This window comes from Apteryx mantelli, chromosome 9 (assembly GCF_036417845.1).
Source record: "Apteryx mantelli isolate bAptMan1 chromosome 9, bAptMan1.hap1, whole genome shotgun sequence".
Classification (NCBI taxonomy): domain Eukaryota; kingdom Metazoa; phylum Chordata; class Aves; order Apterygiformes; family Apterygidae; genus Apteryx; species Apteryx mantelli.
Window position 1 is genome coordinate 28,602,775 of NC_089986.1, and position 18,195 is coordinate 28,620,969.

Below are 18,195 nucleotides of genomic sequence, written 5' to 3' on the forward strand. Positions count from 1 at the left end.
TGCGGTGCGTCAGGCTGTGTGCGGGGGGGTTTTGTCGGAGGGGGGAGGTATTTTGGAGGGCTATGTGACACGAGTGTCCCCTGGGGTCAGTGGTGCTGCAGGCTCTCTTGTTTTTAATAGGTTGGACCTTTCCTTTTTTGCCACATTTAAGCCTTTCTGTAGTTTTTTTCCTTTTCTGCTTTCTTTTTCAGCGCATTTTTATGCTGTTTTTTTATTTAAATGCCTATGCTGACTCTCTTCTTTTTTTTGTGGTTGCTTTGTTTTGCTTTGTGTTTTTTTTCTAAGCACTTGCCCCTTACAGCAGGGCTCTGCACACTTGTGCTCATTTTCAGGAGTTCCCTGCCCCACGCCGTCGGTGCGGTGTCTTTTCGCGCAGCCTCGCTGCTCCTCTCTCCTCTCTCGTGTCGCAGGCGACGCTGGGCTCTGGACCCCCGGTGTGCGCAGCCCCGGCCGGCGGCGGTGCTACGCGAAGAGCCCGTGGGTGTCCGCGCGGGGCCGCGCCATGCTCTGCAACGCCCACTGCAGGATGCCGTCCCAGGAGCTCTGCGGTAGCGCCCGGCCGCCGTCATTTCCCTCTGTGCGGCCGGGCCCTTCCGCGGCCGCGGGGCTCCTCGCCACCAGCTGCCCCCCGCCGCCCCTTTCGCGTGGTCTACCTCGCCCAGCAGCGCGTCCAGCTCCTCCTTGCTGAGGACGGGGTCGGCGCCGGTCTCGTCACCCACCTGTGGGTACACGGAAGCGGCAGCGCCGGATTCGGCCCGGCGGCCAGGTGTGCTGCCCCCTCGGGCGCCGCCTTGTCCACCCTCTGGTCCTTCTGCGGCTGTGCTCGGCGCCTGTACGCGCGGGGCACGACCCCCGTGCCCCGGCACAGCCGAGATGCACAGCTTGTGTCCCCCGGGGCCATGGCTTTGGTGACTCCTTTACACCCCCCCCCACACACACACACCCCCACCGGTTGTCCTGATCCCTGGGCTGTTGCTTGCCTCCAACTGCTTGTCCTCCACCTACCCTCGCCTCTGCAGCTGATGGGGTGCTGCAGCCTTGCTGCGCGCGGTCCCTGCACCATCGCCCCCGCCCCGGGCAAGGCTGTGGTGGGACTCACCTTCGCCGCCTGTAGCGGCTGGTCTCCGGTGGCCGTGGCTCCCTCCAGGCTGGCCGCTGCCGGGCTGCCAGCGCAGGACTTGCAGAGCAAGAGCCCCCTGCAACAGGCGGGGGTGGCAGAAACTGTTGGGGGGTAGCCCGGGACCCCCCTCCCCAGGAGAGTGTGTGTGTGTGTGTGTGTGTGTGTGTGTGTGTGTGTGTGTGTGTGTAAGCCAAACCCGCGGCATCGCTGTCGAGCCGCAGCCCCGGCAGGGCCCCGCATGCTGGGGGGACTCACCCCGTCGGGCCGCCGACGCCAGCGCCGTGCGCGGGGAAGCGGCAGCACGGGTGGAAAGCTGCCAGGCAGCGCGCGCAGTAGCTCACGTCGCCTCCGGCCCCGCAGACGCTGCACGCGTCGCCCGCCGCCAGCTTCTGCCGGGAGGAGAGGAGCCGGCCTCAGCCCCGGCCGGGCCCGGCGAGGCGCCTCGGCCCAGCTCTCCCGGCCCGCTGGGACGGGCGGCGGGTACCCGGGTGCCGGTGGGTACCTGGGTGCCGGCGGGAAGCTCCCCGTTGGGGTCCAGGTCCGGGTCCGGGTCCGGGTCTCGGCGCCGCTCGGGCCTGGCCTTGCCGGCCGCGCAGGAGAGGCACCGCCACGTCCCGCTGCGCGGTTGGGAGCGGGGCCGTGAGGGGCGCCGCCGCGGCCGCGCTCCGGCGACGGGGGCAACGAGGGCAGGCGGCGCGGCACGGGGCGGCGCGGGGCGGCGGGGCGCACCTGGGGACCTCGGTCAGCGGGGGCACGAGGCAGGCCAGGTGGAAGGCCTTGGGGCAGCCGTCGCAGCAGATGAGCTCGCCGCCGTCGCCGCAGGCCGCGCACTCGTCCTCGTTCTGCTGGCGCCGTGGGGAGAGGCGAGGGAGCGAGGGAGGGAGCGAGGGAGGGAGCGAGGGAGGTCGCCGCCGGGGCTGGGGCCGGGGCCGGGGCCGGGGCCGGGGTGGGGGGCCGCACTCACCTGGGGGGGCACCGGGAGCCGGCCCTGGGGGTGGGCGCACGGCTCGCCGCTCTGTGGGGGGACACAAGCGGAGACGGGAGCGGGGCTGGGGCTGGGGCTGGGGCCGGAGCGGGCGGCCCCGAGGCGCGGGGCAGCCCCCCGGCGGGGCTCAGGGGCAGCCCGGGGGCACCGTACGCCGGGGGCTCCCTTGGGCTTCAGGCTGCGGCTCTTGCCCTTGCCGCCGGGCTCCTGGCGCTGGGGCGGCGGGTACGGCTCCCCCCCGGCCGGGCCGCACCGCCGGGTGCCGCCTGCAAGAGAGCACGGGGCAGCGGGGTGGCTCCCGCGACGGGGGCCGGGCGCCGGACGCTCGGGACTCCGGGAGCCCTCCCCAGCGGGTGCTCCCAGCTTTGGGGCCCTGGCGGCGCCTACCTGCCTCGAACACTTGCTGGATGAGGATGCCCTCGAGGGCCCCGCGGGCGACGGGCGCCTCGCCGGCCGACACCGCAACGGCTCGCTGCACCGAGGCGGCCACGGCCTGCACGCCTGCGGGGCCGGGAGGCGGCTCAGCCGCGGGGCTTTGCTGGGGCCCCGGGCAGCGGGAAGGGGGCTCGGCACTCACCGCCGGCGCGGGGCAAGCGCTGGCTGTCGGCGCTCTCCGGCCTCCTGGTGGCCCTCGCCTTCGCCGGGGGCCCCACGGGGCTGGCGGGGCGCCGCGGCGAGGGCTGCGCCGCGCGGGGCCCATCCCGCTCCTCGGGGGCTTTCCTCTTGCCCGGGGGCCGGTGCGGCGCTGGCGCCGTGGGGCTGGGGGGCGGCCGCCTGCCGCGGCGCTGATGCTCCGCGTCCGCGTCTGCAAAGGGCGACAGGCGCACGCGCAGCCGGCGGCGCCGTGGCGGCCCCGCTCCCACCGCCCCGGCGCACCCGGCTGCCCCGGCCGCCCAGCCACCTACCTGGGGGGAAGGCGCCGCGGACAGGCCGGAGCCCAGCGTAGCGCTCCAGGTTGTAGTCCTTGAAGAGGACGCCCCAGAAGCGGCGGATGGCGCTGGCGTCGCGGCCCAGGAGCCAGGTGAGCAGGGCGTGGAAAGCCCGGTGGCAGCCCTCCCGCTCCGTCCGGCTCAGCGTCTCCTGCCAGCGCCGGCACCGGCCCCGTCAGCGAGTCCTGGGGCACCACCGCGGCCGGTCCTGGCCTCAGCCCCAGCCCCGGCGCCCCCACCTTGAACATGTGCTCGGTGACGACGTCGTGGTCGGCCAGGCCGTGCAGCAGCGGGAAGACGTCGTCCACGGCCATGGCGATCTCGGTGCGGTGCAGCTTCAGCAGGTGCCGCAGGTCGCTGTCGCCCACCGCCCCGGCCATCCCTGCCGGCCGCGCTTGCCCCGGGCTGCAGCTGCCGGTCGCCACCGCCGCCGCCTTTTAATAGCGCCCGGCTGGGCGCCTCAGCCCCGACTGCAGCTCAGCCCTCGCCCGCCCCGGCCACCGAAACCAGGAACCTCGTTAAGGTCGCTCGGCGCCGCTCGCCTCGCTCCGCAGGGCCACGTAACCGGAGCGCCCCGGCCCTCGCGTCCCGCCGGGTCTGCCCCAAAACTTGCGGACTTTCCGCCGCGCCTGCCTCGCTCATCCAGAAACTCGGCCGCGGGAGCTGGCGTCCCGCCTGTCCCGCGGGAGTTAGGTGCCAACAGGAGCCAGCAAGCCTGCGGCCTCCCCCGCGACGAGCACGAGGAGGAGGAGAAGGAGGAGGAGGAGGAGAAGGAGAGGGCTTAGGTGAGGAAGCTCGATGGAGCTCGGCGAGCAGCGCTGCGGATCGAGGGCTGAGCACCGGCGGGCGGCTTTGCCGCAGCTGAAGCGCGGCAGGGTCACAGCGACCTGGTGAGGCACCGACACGGAGGGAACTCGGCACGCGCACGCCCGGGCGCGAGAGCCCGCGTCGCGCAAGCGGCCCCCTCAAACCCGGCGGCAGCGGCGGCGGTCGCGCGGGGCGCCGCAGTCAGCCGGGGTTAGACGCTGCCGGGCGCGTATTTGCTCACTGCAAATCAGTGCCAGGAGGAAGCTGCTGTCTGGAAACGCTGGAGGAATAACAAGACACCACCCTCGGCGGGAGCAGGAAACACCCTCGCGGGTTGCTCGTTAAAAAAGCCACCGTGCTTCCCTAAAGCTACCTCTCCCCCCAAAGAGCTGTTTGGGATTCGGCGTGACTTTGTGGTAGCAGCCCCGGATACCGCTGCCCGGGTAAAAAACCTGGGGGCAAAAAGAGGCAAAAGAGTTGCTGCAAAGCCCCGGAGCCCCCCCTTGGGCTGGGGTGGCACAAGCGGGCGGCGGGAAGAGGAAAGGGAAGGAGGAAACGGGTTCGGGCGCCGCCGATAGCTGTGATTTGGCAGCGGCCCGAACGCTGCAACACTTTCCCTGCCGGAAAGGCTGGCTTTGCCCAGACTCGCTGCGGCACCACGCGTTTTCCCCGGGTCTTTCCAAGCGCGTCTTAGCCGAGGCTTGCGAGCAGCCAGGGCTGAGCTTGGCCGGCAGCCGCAGTGCCGGGGGACAAAACACGGCCCTTGGGTGACCGGGGAGGCTCGTCTCCCTTCCTAAAGTTCCCCTTTAGCCCAGCCGCAGGCTCTGAGCACCAGCACGCTCGTGACACAGCTTGGCCGGCCAGCTCCTCCCTGCCAGCGCAGCCCGCGAGGTGCAAACGCTGCCCCGCGGTCGGGGGGCGGCCGCGAGCTGCTCCTTGGGCTTGACAGGACTCGTCTTAACGTCCAACCGGGCGACCGCCGCTGCGCCTTGCATCGCGGGCAGAGGCTGCTTTCCGCATCCAGCCCGTTCAGCGTAGCAATTATTCGCCTGTTCTGCTGTTTTGCTCCTTCCCTTTTATGCGATGCCAGGCACGAGGCAGAGCAGCATCTGCCAGGTCTATTTGAAGAGCACGTATGTACCTGGAAGAGCAGATCCAGAGGAACGAGAGACAGGCCAGCCCCGGAGCGGCCAGGCCCCCAGGAGCAGACACCCCTGCAGCAGGCGAGACGCAGGGGCCACCAGCACGTGCACCGTCCAGCATGGCGCAGGCGGCCCCAGCCGTCCCGCAGGACCGAGGCTGGGCCGCTCGCCTTTTCCAGGTTCCCTGCCGCCAGACTCCTCCTGACCTCCAACCTTCCCCTTTCCACACCGGCGTCGACCCATCTCGGTTGTCCGCGTACCCACGGCAGGAACTGAGAAAGTTGGGGCAAAGCTGATTTCAAACTGTTTTGGGGACACCTTTTTGAAAGACTGCTTCTGGGACACGGTATGGGTTTCGGGAGCAGGCGTTTTAGATAACTGAGGATAGGTGGAAATACAGGGTATGACAGTACTCCAGTGCTTCCAGCTCTGCTGCACACAGTCAGCTTGGATAACTTCTTACAGGCCAGATAAAACACACAAAAAAGTCAGAAAATAAGAATGTAAATATTTAAATTGGTTTAGATTCCTTAATTCTTTCCGCTCAAAATGCAAACGCCCAAACACTTCCCTGAATCAGAGCGAGGAAAGAACAGCCAAAGAAGGGGGCACCGACGAGCAGGGCAGGAGCAGAGCAGTGCCGCCAGACAGGAGGGAGGGGGCTCTGCCCCCCGTCGTCAGGTCCTCAACACCGCGCTCGCCGTGCCTGAAGCGCCGAGACAGCCGAGCTGAAACGCTGCCGCTAAACACAGCGGTTTCAGCCCTCTCCCCCCTTACCTTCGGCTGCTCCAGGGTCCGGCCTTTTTTGTAAAAAGGCTCTGTGTGGGGCCTAAATTCTAGCCTTTTGCCCCAGTTTCTATGAGTTTTCCTCGCATTGCCCCGCACGGTCTGGCTGAATGCACGTCCCCCCGCACGCTTCACAGCTGCTCCCCCAAGAGCACAGGAGCGAGAGCTGAAGTAGCAGTATTTACTTTAGCTTCAGTTTCCTCTTTCCTCCCCCATTAGAAAGAGAAGAAGAAACAAAAGCCCAGAGGTACGTTATATTAATTTATTTGGGACACACCAAAAAAGGAGAGTCAACAACTGTTAACGTACAAAAGTACAGAGTCCTGGGACAAGTTTTACTGTCCTGATTAAAAAGGCACCATGGTCCCAAAGAAGAGTAATCAGAATACATCATTTAGAAATTTTCCCCCTGTTGCAGCAGAAACAGAGCCGGGCTGTGGCTCTATCCACAGTCAAACCCAGTTAAAAAACCAAACCAAAACATGATTTAAATGCAATGAACACTGCTCAGCCTGTACAGGATGGCATAAAAAGAACCACAGCCTAAAAGATGGTCATGCTTTTTCTTAAAACAACAAAGGTGACAAACCATTGAGTGCTTAGCTGAGGAAGACAGCAGACTGCCCACTGCTGACAGCTCCGGCCCAAGGCTTTCTGTAAGATGCACGTCTGGTAAACGAAACTACTAGGCTGAGTACGGGGCTGCTGAATGAAATGTAATTGCCTGTGGTATACAGGAAGTCAGATCTGACAGCCTGAGATTTCCTGAATCCCTGAACATCATAAAGCACGGTACAGCTGTGTTCCATAGTCTATTCAATCCTGTCGGATTTACTTTGCACACTAGCATTTATATTGTCAGCTATATTTGTAATAGAAAGGGGATTTTACAGCAGTTATTAAAAAAACTCTACTTCTGCGAGGTCTGAGCTTGGCTATATTCCCTGCTGAAACAGAGCTGCTGGTGTAAAAGCCCAGTGAGAGGCTCATCTCAGCACCTCAGGGCTGGAAGGCAAATAGTTTAAACGTGACATAATTTGCAAGGGGAAGTCAGTGAAGCACATCAGAGAGAGGAGGAGAGAGGAGGGCTGCGAACTCTCGCGCAGAGGAGGCTGAAGGGTGTTGCAGAACGTGGGTGCGTGTTACTATACCTGAAACGGCACTAAGTAAGAGCGATGCAGAACACACTAAATATGTTGGAGCAACTTACCATGAAGAACTTCTCAGTGACAGAGAATAAGGATCCCAGCAATTACTTATGAGCAAGTTCGCTGGGAAGCCGACATTTTGCTCGGGGCCGGACAGATCAGTCCTTAGGCGGAGGGACAGCATGGAGATAGGCTGGAGCCTGACTAAGCAGCGAGGCCAGGGCTGCTGCCTCCTGTGCTTGCTAGCTCTGCTTCATCTGAATTTGAACAGCAGCTAATTTGTGTTTCATTCCTCCTTTGGCATAGGACTTCAAAGCGGTCCAAAAACTGACTCATTAAAGTTACAGGAGCTGTCAAAATTATTTGTACATGCATTTATTGTTAAAGGGAGCAAAAGACAAAGAATGAAACAGCACGAGTTAATGTCAGTAAAATGATATGCAGGATGTTTAGAGCAAAGGAACAGGATGGAGCTGAGATACTGGAGTGGGGAAACCAATGTTCACACTGAAAGGTAATTTGAAAACTAGGCAAGTTTGAGCTCTTTCTACCAGAGTATTTCTCTGGGCAACTAGAGACTTGCTTTATTTATTTTTAGCGTATTCTAGCGAGGTTTGGGAAGCTCACCAGAGAGATCGCCAGCACTAGGTTTCACAGAAAGTTCAAGTCTCTCATCTTTAAAAAACAGTAAAACAATTCTAACTAAAAATGGCAGATACCCTTGTGCTGCATGTATCTAAAGTCACAGACATGCCACTGGTTAAGTATATACTAGGGCAAGAGGGTTATGCTTTGTTCAAACAAACTCCTGGTGGAAAAACTACCTTCTCTACCTTGTTGTCTGAATGGACCTACACGGGGTGAAAAAGCAAGCCCAGATTTAGGAGCCTCTTGCTGCAAACACCTCAGCTACCCATTCTTGGGAAGGCTTTTTCTTCCCTATATCCTAAGAAGGCAGGATAACAGTTTGTAAAGTTCTTCCCATCCCAGACTAAATAATGCAATTCACATCCCTCCATCCATCTTACCCCCGTGGCAGATAAAAACCTTACCACTTCATTTAGGTTTCACACCTCTCAGTTCCTAGATCACAGATTTCATGTTAAGAATCATCAAATTTTGGGAAGGTTTATCCTGATCAAGGAAATGTCACTACACAGAATAAAACATTCGGAATCACCGACACTTTTAAAACCAAAGTACTCAAACATCTCATCTCTCTCTCTCTCTCTCTCTCTCTCTCTCTGTCTCCCCCTCCTCACGCAAGAGAGCAATCTGTTAACAAAAATCACAGAATGCATCTCCAGGACTGGGTAATACAAGCTAAAAAACTAGCTTTCTCCCTTACAGAAATGCCAAATTCTGAAAGGGGCTGAACACCTTTCACTCCCAGTGAAATTAACTGGAGCTACGGCTGTTCAGCACGTGAATTTTACATTAGCAACGAGTCCGAGTTATTTCCCTGCAGTAAATGAGAGTCCTGTTTTATAGTATTAGGCCACCACTGGCTCAGAAACGGTGAGAGACTTCTAAAAACACACTCATGTAGACAGGACCTTGGGTGAAGAGGCTTATCCACTACATAACCTTAGATCATCTGCTGCGTTTGAGCCTTCCAATCATTAGCTGATGACGACTTAGCCTTCCAAGTTCATGTGTTTTAGTCCTTGCCACCGTTGCTGTCATCCCAGCACTCTTCCCCGGAGGCAGGATGTTCCTGAGCTCTGGCTGGGGATCTACAGCAATCACTTCCAATTGATTGTGGGGTTTCAAACTTGCCTAAAGTGTGTATTGCCACCTTGTACTCCAGCAGCTCGGCTTGCCGACAACGGCATACGCTAGCAGTTTTTGACCTTGTCCACAGTCTCGTAGAACCCAGGCCTGACTCTCCTTATGCTCATCCGTATATGCTGGCACTCCAGGGGCATGGCATCGCTAGCAGGAGTCGCTGGACTGGCGGACCACGCGGTGCACCGGCGCTTTCTTCTGCCCCTCAGCGAAAAGCCCGGAGCCCCTCCGTTCTCTTCTTCTGCGGGACAGGATTCATCCACGCTCGTGCCTTCGTCCGACTGCTCATCACTTTTATACGTCGTTTCCTTTGCTTTGTTTCCTTCCTTTTCCTCCTTGGCGAGTTTTCTGAAGTGCTCTAAGCATTGTATCTTTCGTCTTCTTTCCATCATCTTCAATTCTTGCTTGTCTGTGCAATCTTCGTAGTACATTTTTCTTTCGCTTCTTTGATCTTCAAGAAATTTCCACTCAGTGCCAGTCATTTTTATCCCACTGTATTCCTCCAGTTTATTTCTTGTCGCTGTGTCTGTACAAAATATGTCAAAGAGCTTCTCTGAACTCTCGTTAAATTTGTCTGCTCTCTCTGTAAAAGCCTGGTTTTGTCTCTGCTTTCTGGTCTGATACAATTTGGTAAATTCCTCATACATTTTGAGGATAATTTTCTTTATATTTTTTGTTGCAATGGTATGCAAGTTGCAAAACAACCAGTGCTCTTGCAGATGTTCGGCAAGCAACTGGGCTGCATCCTCTTTGGACCGCTGGGCTTGGCCAGCTCTTTTGGGCTGTAATAAATACAGCATGTTCTGCACCACATCCTTCTTTGTGGGCAGTATCCCCTGCGCGAAACCAGAGGACTCTACATATTCAACAGTCCCTAGAGTCTTCCTTACTTTCACCTCAGTATCCAGTGATTCCATCACTGCTCGTTTATCTTGTGGTTATGACATAATCTGAAAAATGAAGAAAAATGAGCGCGTGAAATGAAGCGCGGGGTTTTCTCCTTCCCCTCCCTGCGCAGAGATGCGCAGACGGGGAAGACGCCGCGCGCCCACGCCAGTGAGCGCCGGGATGCGGCGGCGCCCCCGGCGGCTGTTGGCCAGCTGCCGCCGTAGCCCGGCCCACGGAAGGAGCCGCGCGCCGCGGCGCCCTCGCTGCTCCGCGCAGCGCCGGCACCGGCACCGCGGGCGCCTCGGCGCCTCCCGCCTCCACGGCGCGAAGCGCAGCGCAGCGGAGGGAGGCGGCCCCGGGCGGCCGTGCCCGCGGCTCCGCGGCCCGCGCCGCCCCCCGCCGCGGCGCGGCCCAGGCGAGCTCCGCGCCCGCGCAGGCCGCCGCCGCCGCCGGGCCCGGCCGCCCCGCGGCCTCCCCGGCGCTCTCCCGGCCGCGCCGGCGGCGGCGAGGGCCGCGGGCCCCGGCGCTGCGCGGCCCCGCGGGTGCCCGCTCCCGGGCCGGGGCAGCTCCACGGAGCGGAGCCGGGGGCCGCCGTCCCCGCGGCAGCCCCGGGCGCCGCCCGCCCGCCCCGCCCGAGGCCTCCTGCGGGCCGCGGGCCCCGGGCGGGGGTCGGCGGGGCCTGGCGCGCCCTGCCCCCGGCCCGGCCCGGCCCCTCCCCTCCCCGGGGCTCACCGCCATCTTGGAGGGGGGTCTGCGGAGCCTGCGCAGGAAGGAGCGGGGGGGACAGGACGAGGTTGCCGCCGCCATCTTGGAGAGGGGCAGCGCCGCCGCGAGCTCCCTCCCGCCTGCCCGCCCTTCCAGCCGCTCGCCTCTCTATGGTGGGAAGCGGAACTCCGCCCGGCTCTATGGGCGCGGGGCGCGGCGCCGCCGCGGATTGGCCGGCGCCGAAAGCAGGAAGCGGCGCGCGAGAGCGAGGGCGCGAGGCAGTGTCGCGGCCCCGGCCAGGCCCACAGCGCCCCGCGGCGGCGGGCGGCGGAGCAGGCGGGCGGGGGGCCACCTGCGCGAGACCCCGCGGCGGGAGCCGATTGGCCGCGGCGCGGGCGCCGCCTGCCAGGGGCCAATGGCAGCCCCCGAGGGGCTGGAGCGCTTGGGCCAATGGCCGGGCGCTGCGGGTGGGGGGGGGGGGAGGAGGGGGAGGTGGGGGTGGCGGGAGCTGATTGGGCGCCACCCGGGTGTTCCCCGCGGGGAGTCAGTGGCGGTGGCCCAGCAGGGAGCTGATTGGCGGGTGCCCGGGTGCTGCGGCTGAGGCGGGGAGGGCGCTGATTGGGCAGCGCCCGGGGCTGCTGCCGGCGCCGTGCTGCCGGGGCTGGGCTGGGCCAGGCCAGGCCAGGCCGAGGGCAGCGGCCAGGGTCAGGGCCCTCCATAAACACCCGCCCAGGGAGGATCTGTGTGAGCGCCGCAGGCCTCCCCGCTGCCGCCGCCGCCCTCCCCGCGGGGCCACACCGCCCAGGCCCTGTCCCCCTGCCGCCACCGCCGCCGGCTCGGGCCCCCCAGCTCGCACGGGATGCAGGGGCCGGCGGCCAGGAGGGCCGCGCAGCCGCCGGGCGCGGGCAGGGAGCGCGCAGAGGTGGCAAACGGCTCGGCAGAGCGGTGAGCGTCGCTTCCCCCTTCCCTCCGCGCTGCGGCGGCGCGGCGTGGCGCGGCGCAGCTGGGAAAACGGAAGCGCCTCGCCTGCGGGCGCGAGGTTCCTGGGCTGCCGGAGGAGCTCTGCGCAGCCCCCTGGGACCTGGCAGGCGGGGGCCCGGCGGCGCGTGCCCGTATGGCGTGGGCTGGCCCCGCGGCGAGCGGCGCTCTCCGGCTCACGCCACTCCCACTCCTCCCTGGCAGGAAGGTGTATATGGACTACAACGCCACCACGCCCGTGGCCCCGGAGGTGATGGAGGCTGTGTCGGAGGCCATGCGCGAGGCCTGGGGCAATCCCAGCAGTTCCTATACTGCAGGTAGGGGGAAGCCGGGGGTGGGGAGGACAGCGCAGAGCTGGGCTCACAGCTCTGGCCGGGCTGAACACAGCACCCGTGTGGCCGGAAACCTCGGGGGCGATTTGGGGCAAGCGGCTCCTGGGTTTGAGGTTGGCTCTCGTGGTCAGTGTTGGGTTGGGTCGGACCCAGAATGCCGGGTTGGACTAACGCTTCTGGGCCTGGATTTCCTGCCTGCCCTTTGGCGGCATCGCTTCACCGTGCGGACACCTCTGGGACAGTGGAGGCTGTGTGTTACCTGGCTGGCTACTGCCACCATCACCTGACTCCACTCTTCTCCCCATGCTGCAACCCAGACTTGTGCAGAGGACCCTAAGAAACATAGAGGAAAACCCCACCTCACATGCAAAACCCCAAGCTGCAGGAAGTCTATTTGGGTCCAGATTCACAAGGGCATGAAGGACCCTAACTAAGGCCCTGCAGCCTTCTCTGGTTCAGGACCAAACTCCTAGCACAACTGCCTTTTAGCTGCTGTCCATCAGACACATAACTGAGCTCCTTGCGCCTTGTCTCCCAGGTAGGAAGGCCAAGGAGATCATCAGCAGTGCCCGGGAGAGCTTGGCAAGGATGGTGGGAGGAAGGCCAGAGGATATCATCTTTACTTCAGGGGGCACAGAGGTGAGAGCACCCAAGAAGGTGACTGGCCGTGTTTTCTATACAGAGAGGGGCACGCAGCCTCCCTGCTGTCTCCGAGAGTGCAGGCGATGCCCCAGCTTCCCGCTCTGACTGAAGGCACGGCCGCCAGCAGGCACCGGGCGTCTGGCCGTGACCGGCTTGTTGGTGCCCTTCATTTCCTTCCAAGGCAGTGAGCAATGAGAGGAAGAGTGCTGCATTGGCTCTTGGCCTTGATGTTCCCTCTGCCGCCTTCTTCCCAGGCCAACAACCTGGTGATCCACACCGCCCTGAGGCACTTCCGAGAGAGCCGGGAGCAGGGCCGGGACGGGCCTGGAGACAGTGGCCCACGGGCAGCGGGGACCACTCCGCACATCGTGACGTCAAGCGTGGAGCACGACTCCGTGCGCCTGCCGCTGGAGCACCTGGTGAAAGAGGGCCTGGCGGGTGAGCGGGTGCCCGGGGAGGGCTGGAGGGAGGCTGCCGGCAGGGTACAGGTGGGGGCATCTGGCTGCAGGCTCGAGTTCGTGGTTGTAAAAGAGGGGGATTTTGTCTGTTCGCATTTTTGCTGTGCTAGATGTGAAAGGCAGAGGAGGACGGGGACCTGTTTACTCCATGATGTTCCCCTTTTCTCCTCGGAAGGGTACTAACCCCCTGTGCGATGCTGCCATTCCCACCGGCTGGGCACATTATCCCACTGGCATCCAGCGCTGGCGCCCCAGGAGCCAGAGCGCTCTCTCCCTGCCTGCTCCCTGGGCTGCCCTGGCTCTCTCAGGCTGCCTGTTGATCCCTGGGGCTTTTTTCTCGGCTTGCAGAAGCCGCCTTTGTGCCTGTGTCCGCACGAAGCGGGCAGGCTGAGGCGGACGACGTCCTTGCCGCGGTCCGGCCAACCACCTGCCTGGTTTCTGTCATGCTGGCCAACAACGAGACTGGCGTCATCATGGTGAGCTGGTGGCCTACGGGGCAGCAAGTGGGATGAGACGGGGTCGTGCAGCGTGCAGGAAGGTGTCCGGGAGACGTCCTTGCAAAAGAGTGTGATAAGGGGGAACAAACGGTCGCTCAGACGCAGACCCTCTTCCTTCCTGCCAGCCCGTCCCACAGCTGAGCCGGCGCATCCAGGCCCTCAATCAGAAGAGAGCAGCAGCGGCGCTGCCCAGGATCCTGGTGCACACGGACGCGGCACAGATGATCGGCAAGGGACGTGTGGATGTGCAGGAGCTGGGGGTGGATTACCTCACCATCGTGGGACACAAGGTACAGCCCTGCTCGTGTGGCCCGGCAAGCCATCCTCCCTGCAGGACATCTCCTCTGCTGCGGTGCCCGGGTGCCTTGCCGCAGCATGGCCACATCAGGGCAGCTGCGGGAAACACAGTGGCAAAGGGCGAGGGTGGAGAAATCCAGCTGTGTCTGGACAAGAAGCACATGAGCTGGAGCACATCCCTCCACCGGCTCTGTGCAGGGCACTAGGATCCTGGCCTGGCCCCGCTCGGGCTGTGGAGCAGGAGTCTCTTACCCATGAGAGATGGGAGCGAGGGATTTGGGTCCATCTCCCTGTGAATGGGGCCCACAAGGGAAGGGGTGGCTGGATCAAGGGCAGGTCCTCCATGGCTCTCATGTGGCCCAGCCCCAGTGTCCCGTTCCTCTCCCCCAGGGTAGTGGAGGATCTAGGGTGCTAGATGCTTGTTCAGCAGCCCAGGTTTTCCCACTGGGTGACACTCTGAAGACAAGTCTTAACTCTCCCCAGCCACCATCAGTGGTCTGTACTGTGCCACCAGTCTCCCCCATGACGGTACCAGTACTGTGATACTATGAGCTGCACAAGGTCTCAGCAGGGTTTGGGGGCTGTAGTTGAAGGTGATGGCCTCTCACTGCCCCCAACCCTCATCTAATCGCTGCTCTCTGAGGCTGGTCCTGTCCCTGGCGCCCGACCCTCGCTTCCACTCTGGGAACGTCTTCCCCGGCACTTCCTCCTCCTCTCTCCACTGCCCTCGGACCCGCTGATCCCAGCTCTGCCCCAGCACTTTGGTGGGACTTTGGGAGGCGCCACCACCCAGCCCTTCCTTCTTCCAGTGCTGGGGCTGAGGTGCTCCACATGCAGCGCTGACCCAGCTCTGGAGAGAGGGTGTGGAGCTGAGAGCAGAGCTGGGCCATGGCAGCCGCGGGTGTGTCAGGGTGGCACTTGGGGTGTTGACACCATCGCGTCTGTTTGGAATGGCGACAGGCTTGTGGTGTCTGTCACAAGAGCATGGTGGGGCGCAAGCAAGGAGCTGCGAGTCTCCTGGACCCCAAGGTTGCTGCTGGGCAAAGATGGGTGACGGGGCTCCTGCGGGTCGGGGGAGACCTGTTTGGCAGCGCCTGGTGAGAAGCTGGGGCCGCCTGAGCAGGGAGCAGGACTTTGATCGTAGAGCGCGCAGAGGGGGCTGAGGACAGCTGTGGAGCTTGTGCGAGCGGGACGGGCTGGGGTCAGCGCTGGAGGGCCCTTGGACCCCAGGCCCCTGGTTCAGGGTGGCCGTTCGTCCCCGCAGTTCTACGCCCCGCGGATCGGTGCGCTGTACGTGCGTGGCCCCGGCACCACCACCCCGCTGCACCCCATGCTCTTTGGAGGGGGGCAGGAGAGGAATTTCCGTCCAGGGTAAGGTGGCTGGATGGTGGGCCAGAGAGGCGGGCTGCGCTGTCCGCCGGTCCAGAGAAATGACAGGTCACTGCTCCCTCTTCCCTTCCAGCACCGAGAACACGCCGATGATCGCCGGCCTTGGCAAAGTGAGTTGGTGATGGCGAAGGGTGAGCAGGGGGACGTGGGCGTTTCCCTGGGGCTGCTGCCTGGTGGAACCAGCCTGCTGCACTCCCAGGTCTTTAGGAGTGACAGACCGTGGGTGCAGGAGGACGCACAAACCCCAAGGAAGGGAGACAGGAGTTTCCGGCAGCAGTCAAAGGAAGAGCTCGGAAGCACTCGGTGCAGGCCATGCCGCGCAGCCCCCCTGGCAGCGGGGCAGTCACGCAGCTTACGTGCTGCACAGGACACCTCCAGCCTGCCGGGGCCTGCGGGCGACCTGGCAATGGCAGAGGCTCTTCCTGGGCTGCACCGGCAATGCCAGGAGGCCGCGCACGGAGGGGGCTGCCTGGGGGTTGCTGATGGAGCCTGGCTGGGTTTTTTCTCCTCAGGCTGCAGAACTAGTGAGTAGGAACTGGGAGGCCTATGAAGCTCACATGCAGGATGTTCGGGATTACCTGGAGGCCAGGCTGGAGGTGAGCAGACCTGATTCCCATTGGTTTCTCCCCTCCCTGGGTCTCAGCTTGCAGAGTGGCAGGCAGGTGAGAGGGCCAGGAGAGACACAGGTGGAAGCGAAGGAGGAGGGAGGAGAAAACAGGCTAAAGGTGCTTAAGTCCAGGCTGGGTAAGAGCTGGGGCACCAGGGAAGGGAGATGTTTAGACCCGTCTTCCTTTTGCCATCCCTTGTCCACTCCAGCTTTAGGGTGGGAAGAAGTCACAGCCCATCCCTCCCTCAGCCTAGTGCTACGAGCCCAGCTCCCTGGTTCACATCTCCTCTGTACGTGGTCCTGGCAGCTGCCCCAGCTGCTCACCCCATCTCCTCGCTGGTGCTGGGGGACTGTGGCAGACTACAGTCGCTCCCTTGGGCTGTTGTCTGCCTCACCTGGGGCTCTGGGGGTAGTCAGTGGGGCAACACAGAGGAATCTGCGAGGGGGAACCAGGTGTGTTTTCCCCAGGGCCTTGAGCCAGGGTCAGCGTGACCCTCTGGCCCAGCTGCCTCTTTGCCAGAACAGGGCTGCTCACGCTCCCAGAGTGGTTCACAGACAGACCTCCGATTTCTCCAGGCCTCCTTCAGGAAGCAGAGGATCCACCTCAACAGCAAGTTTACAGGCTCCAGGCGACTCTGCAACACCTGTAACTTCTCCATCCTGGGCCCAGGCCTTCAAGGTAGCTGTGCCCATACATCTCCTGCACGCCCTCACCCTACCACTGCCCTGTGGCGGCCCCCGTGGAGCCGAGCACTTGCCTCGCACAGCCTGCAGCAGGCCTGAGACACGCAGGCAGCTGGCTGCAGCTCGGGCACGGAGATAGAAGAGGCAGGCAGCGCCCCGCGGGCTGCCCTCGGCGATAGCCTGGGCGCTGGGAGACCTGTGCCTGTGTGTGCTGCAGGGCGAAGGGTGCTGTCGCGCTGCAAGACGCTTCTCGCCAGCGTCGGGGCCGCCTGCCACTCTGAGAAGGGGGATCGGTAAGCAGCCGGCCTTGCCAGGCCCAGGTTGTCTCCCAAGAGGGGAGCGGCGGGGAGGGGGGAACAGGCAAGTGAAAGGGACCCTGGGTGGCCATGGGCGGCACTGCCTGGAGCAACAGAGGTGTAGAGCTTTTCAGAGGGGCTGAAGGGTGGCAAAGGAAGGGTTATTGCAGGGAACACAGCTGAAATGCGTGACCACGGATGTCCTGCTGGGAAGGATCATACCCCTTCTGGCTCTGGTGAGCCACCTAAACTTGGAGGTGCCCCTCAACTCCTGCTACTGCTAGAAGAGAGTCCGCCTTACGTTTGTGTGTGCTTAGCTCACCCGCTCAAGCCCACGCGGAGTCTCTTCAGAGAGCTCCTTTGGGAGCGTGTGGGGACAGTAGGTGCTTTTGAGCTGGTCTGGAGCAAATGCCGCACAGACATGGCAGAGCTGCCAACCCCTGGACACCGAGGAGATTCCTCCCTGGAGGGGAAGGGGCCAGATCCACTGCAGGACAATGAGCCCAGCAGGAGCAGGTGCCTTCAGAAAGCGGTCAGGCTGCTGTGTGGGAGACAGGTTTGGTCTGGTGTGCATCTGGACAGATGTGCTCCCTTTTATGCCTTCCGTGAGGCTTTCGGGTGATGCATGTGCTTCCTCGGCCCTTGAGTTAAACCCTGCTCACCTCTGTGTCTGTGTTGCAGGCCCTCCTCGATTCTGCTCAGCTGTGGGATCCCCTACGACGTGGCGCAGAACGCCTTGCGGCTGAGCGTGGGGCGAGACACGACCCGGGCAGATGTGGATCTGGTTGTGCAGGACCTCGTGCAGGCCGTGGCGCAGCTGGACCAGGACTGAGCCCCTTAGGCCCAGGGAATCGCTCGGTGGCCATCGCCCAGGTTCTTGGGACGGGATTATGCCCCTGTGTGCTGGCTGCCTCCGTGCAAAAGAGAGACCAAAACAACCTGGTTAGAGCAGCTGTCCCCTTTCTGCTAGCTGCAGGGGGGCAAGGCGGTAGCCAAGCGAACAGCAAGCCACTGCCGACAGGACAGGCCCCCCCAACCCTGCATCTGATCTAGCAACCGTATGGCATCAGACTGAGTCAATTCTGGCTAAATATTTTGGCAGGATTAATCTTCCACCTGATCACCCAGCTGAACTGACGCAGCCTGCAGTTTGTGATTGTGGATCGGACGTCAGGGAAATGATGGCTGGTGGTGGCAGGAGGAGGAAGCAGCATCACCCGTTTCAGCAGCAACATGCTGTTAGGCCAGCTTAGCTATATTTCAGCGAGCAGAGCTCCTGTCGCAAACTGCAGGTGCCCCTAAAGAAAAGAGTTGCGGGGACTGCGCTAACTGTGTGCCAACGTCGGAGGAAATGTGTTGCGCCTGCTTGGCCAAGGCGGTCGCTCTGATCACTGACATAGGAGGACTCAAGCGTCACGCACATTAGGAGCATTGCCGGCTGGGCTGACTGATGTTGGGGAGTCTGGTCTCCCTGGGTGTTCATAGGAATAAAAGTGGATGCCACTGCTGTGGCTTTTTCCAAAGTAAAATGCCTTTTCCATGGTGTTTTGGGGGAAGCAGGACTGGTTGGGATCATTTGATGCTTCTTCCCTCAGAAAATGCTCCTGTCTCAGAACAGAGGCTCTGTGCAGGATCCAGGTGAGCTGGAACAGGGAGATGTCCACAGCCCCTGGCTGGCATGTGGGACAGAGCCAAACCCACCTCATGGGCCCCATTA

The 18,195-nt window shown here is 62.4% G+C and overlaps 3 protein-coding genes across 3 annotated transcripts; 1 reads left to right on the forward strand and 2 right to left on the reverse strand.

Moving 5' to 3' along the window:
* Positions 1–462: 462 nt before the first annotated feature.
* Positions 463–3,414, reverse strand: AIRE (autoimmune regulator). The gene is made up of 11 exons (XM_067302195.1): positions 3,274–3,414; positions 3,011–3,185; positions 2,683–2,910; positions 2,493–2,606; positions 2,259–2,371; positions 2,085–2,135; positions 1,850–1,965; positions 1,706–1,737; positions 1,100–1,221; positions 654–719; positions 463–543 (listed from the first exon to the last, which is right to left on the reverse strand). The coding sequence occupies exons 1-11, from the start codon at positions 3,412–3,414 to the stop codon at positions 463–465; spliced, it is 1,239 nt and encodes a 412-aa protein (XP_067158296.1).
* A 2,603-nt stretch (positions 3,415–6,017) lies between these two features.
* LOC106485695 (uncharacterized) lies at positions 6,018–10,466 on the reverse strand. Its single transcript, XM_067302028.1, has 2 exons — positions 10,326–10,466; positions 6,018–9,655 (listed from the first exon to the last, which is right to left on the reverse strand). The coding sequence occupies exon 2, from the start codon at positions 9,620–9,622 to the stop codon at positions 8,756–8,758; it is 867 nt and encodes a 288-aa protein (XP_067158129.1). The 5' UTR covers positions 9,623–9,655; positions 10,326–10,466; the 3' UTR covers positions 6,018–8,755.
* A 1,024-nt stretch (positions 10,467–11,490) lies between these two features.
* Positions 11,491–17,991, forward strand: SCLY (selenocysteine lyase). Its single transcript, XM_067302196.1, has 11 exons — positions 11,491–11,610; positions 12,151–12,247; positions 12,505–12,669; positions 13,057–13,184; positions 13,331–13,495; positions 14,767–14,873; positions 14,965–15,001; positions 15,404–15,487; positions 16,075–16,177; positions 16,400–16,475; positions 17,160–17,991. Exons 1-11 carry the CDS (start codon positions 11,491–11,493, stop codon positions 17,308–17,310), a joined length of 1,233 nt encoding a protein of 410 aa, XP_067158297.1. The 3' UTR covers positions 17,311–17,991.
* Positions 17,992–18,195: the final 204 nt, after the last annotated feature.

Excerpts from the sequence above, each read along its gene's own strand:
- SCLY (XM_067302196.1), top strand. The coding sequence starts at position 11,491 with ATGGACTACAACGCCACCACGCCCGTGGCCCCGGAGGTGATGGAGGCT. Across the intron at positions 12,670-13,056 it reads GCCTGCCGCTGGAGCACCTG|AAGCCGCCTTTGTGCCTGTG; the intron begins GTGAAAGAGGGC and ends CTCGGCTTGCAG. Across the intron at positions 16,178-16,399 it reads CCTGGGCCCAGGCCTTCAAG|GGCGAAGGGTGCTGTCGCGC; the intron begins GTAGCTGTGCCC and ends TGTGTGCTGCAG.
- AIRE (XM_067302195.1), bottom strand. The coding sequence starts at position 3,414 with ATGGCCGGGGCGGTGGGCGACAGCGACCTGCGGCACCTGCTGAAGCTG. Across the intron at positions 2,911-3,010 it reads CCGCGGCGCCTTCCCCCCAG|ACGCGGACGCGGAGCATCAG; the intron begins GTAGGTGGCTGG and ends CGCCCTTTGCAG. Across the intron at positions 2,607-2,682 it reads GCGCTTGCCCCGCGCCGGCG|GCGTGCAGGCCGTGGCCGCC; the intron begins GTGAGTGCCGAG and ends CCGGCCCCGCAG.
- LOC106485695 (XM_067302028.1), bottom strand. The coding sequence starts at position 9,622 with ATGGAATCACTGGATACTGAGGTGAAAGTAAGGAAGACTCTAGGGACT.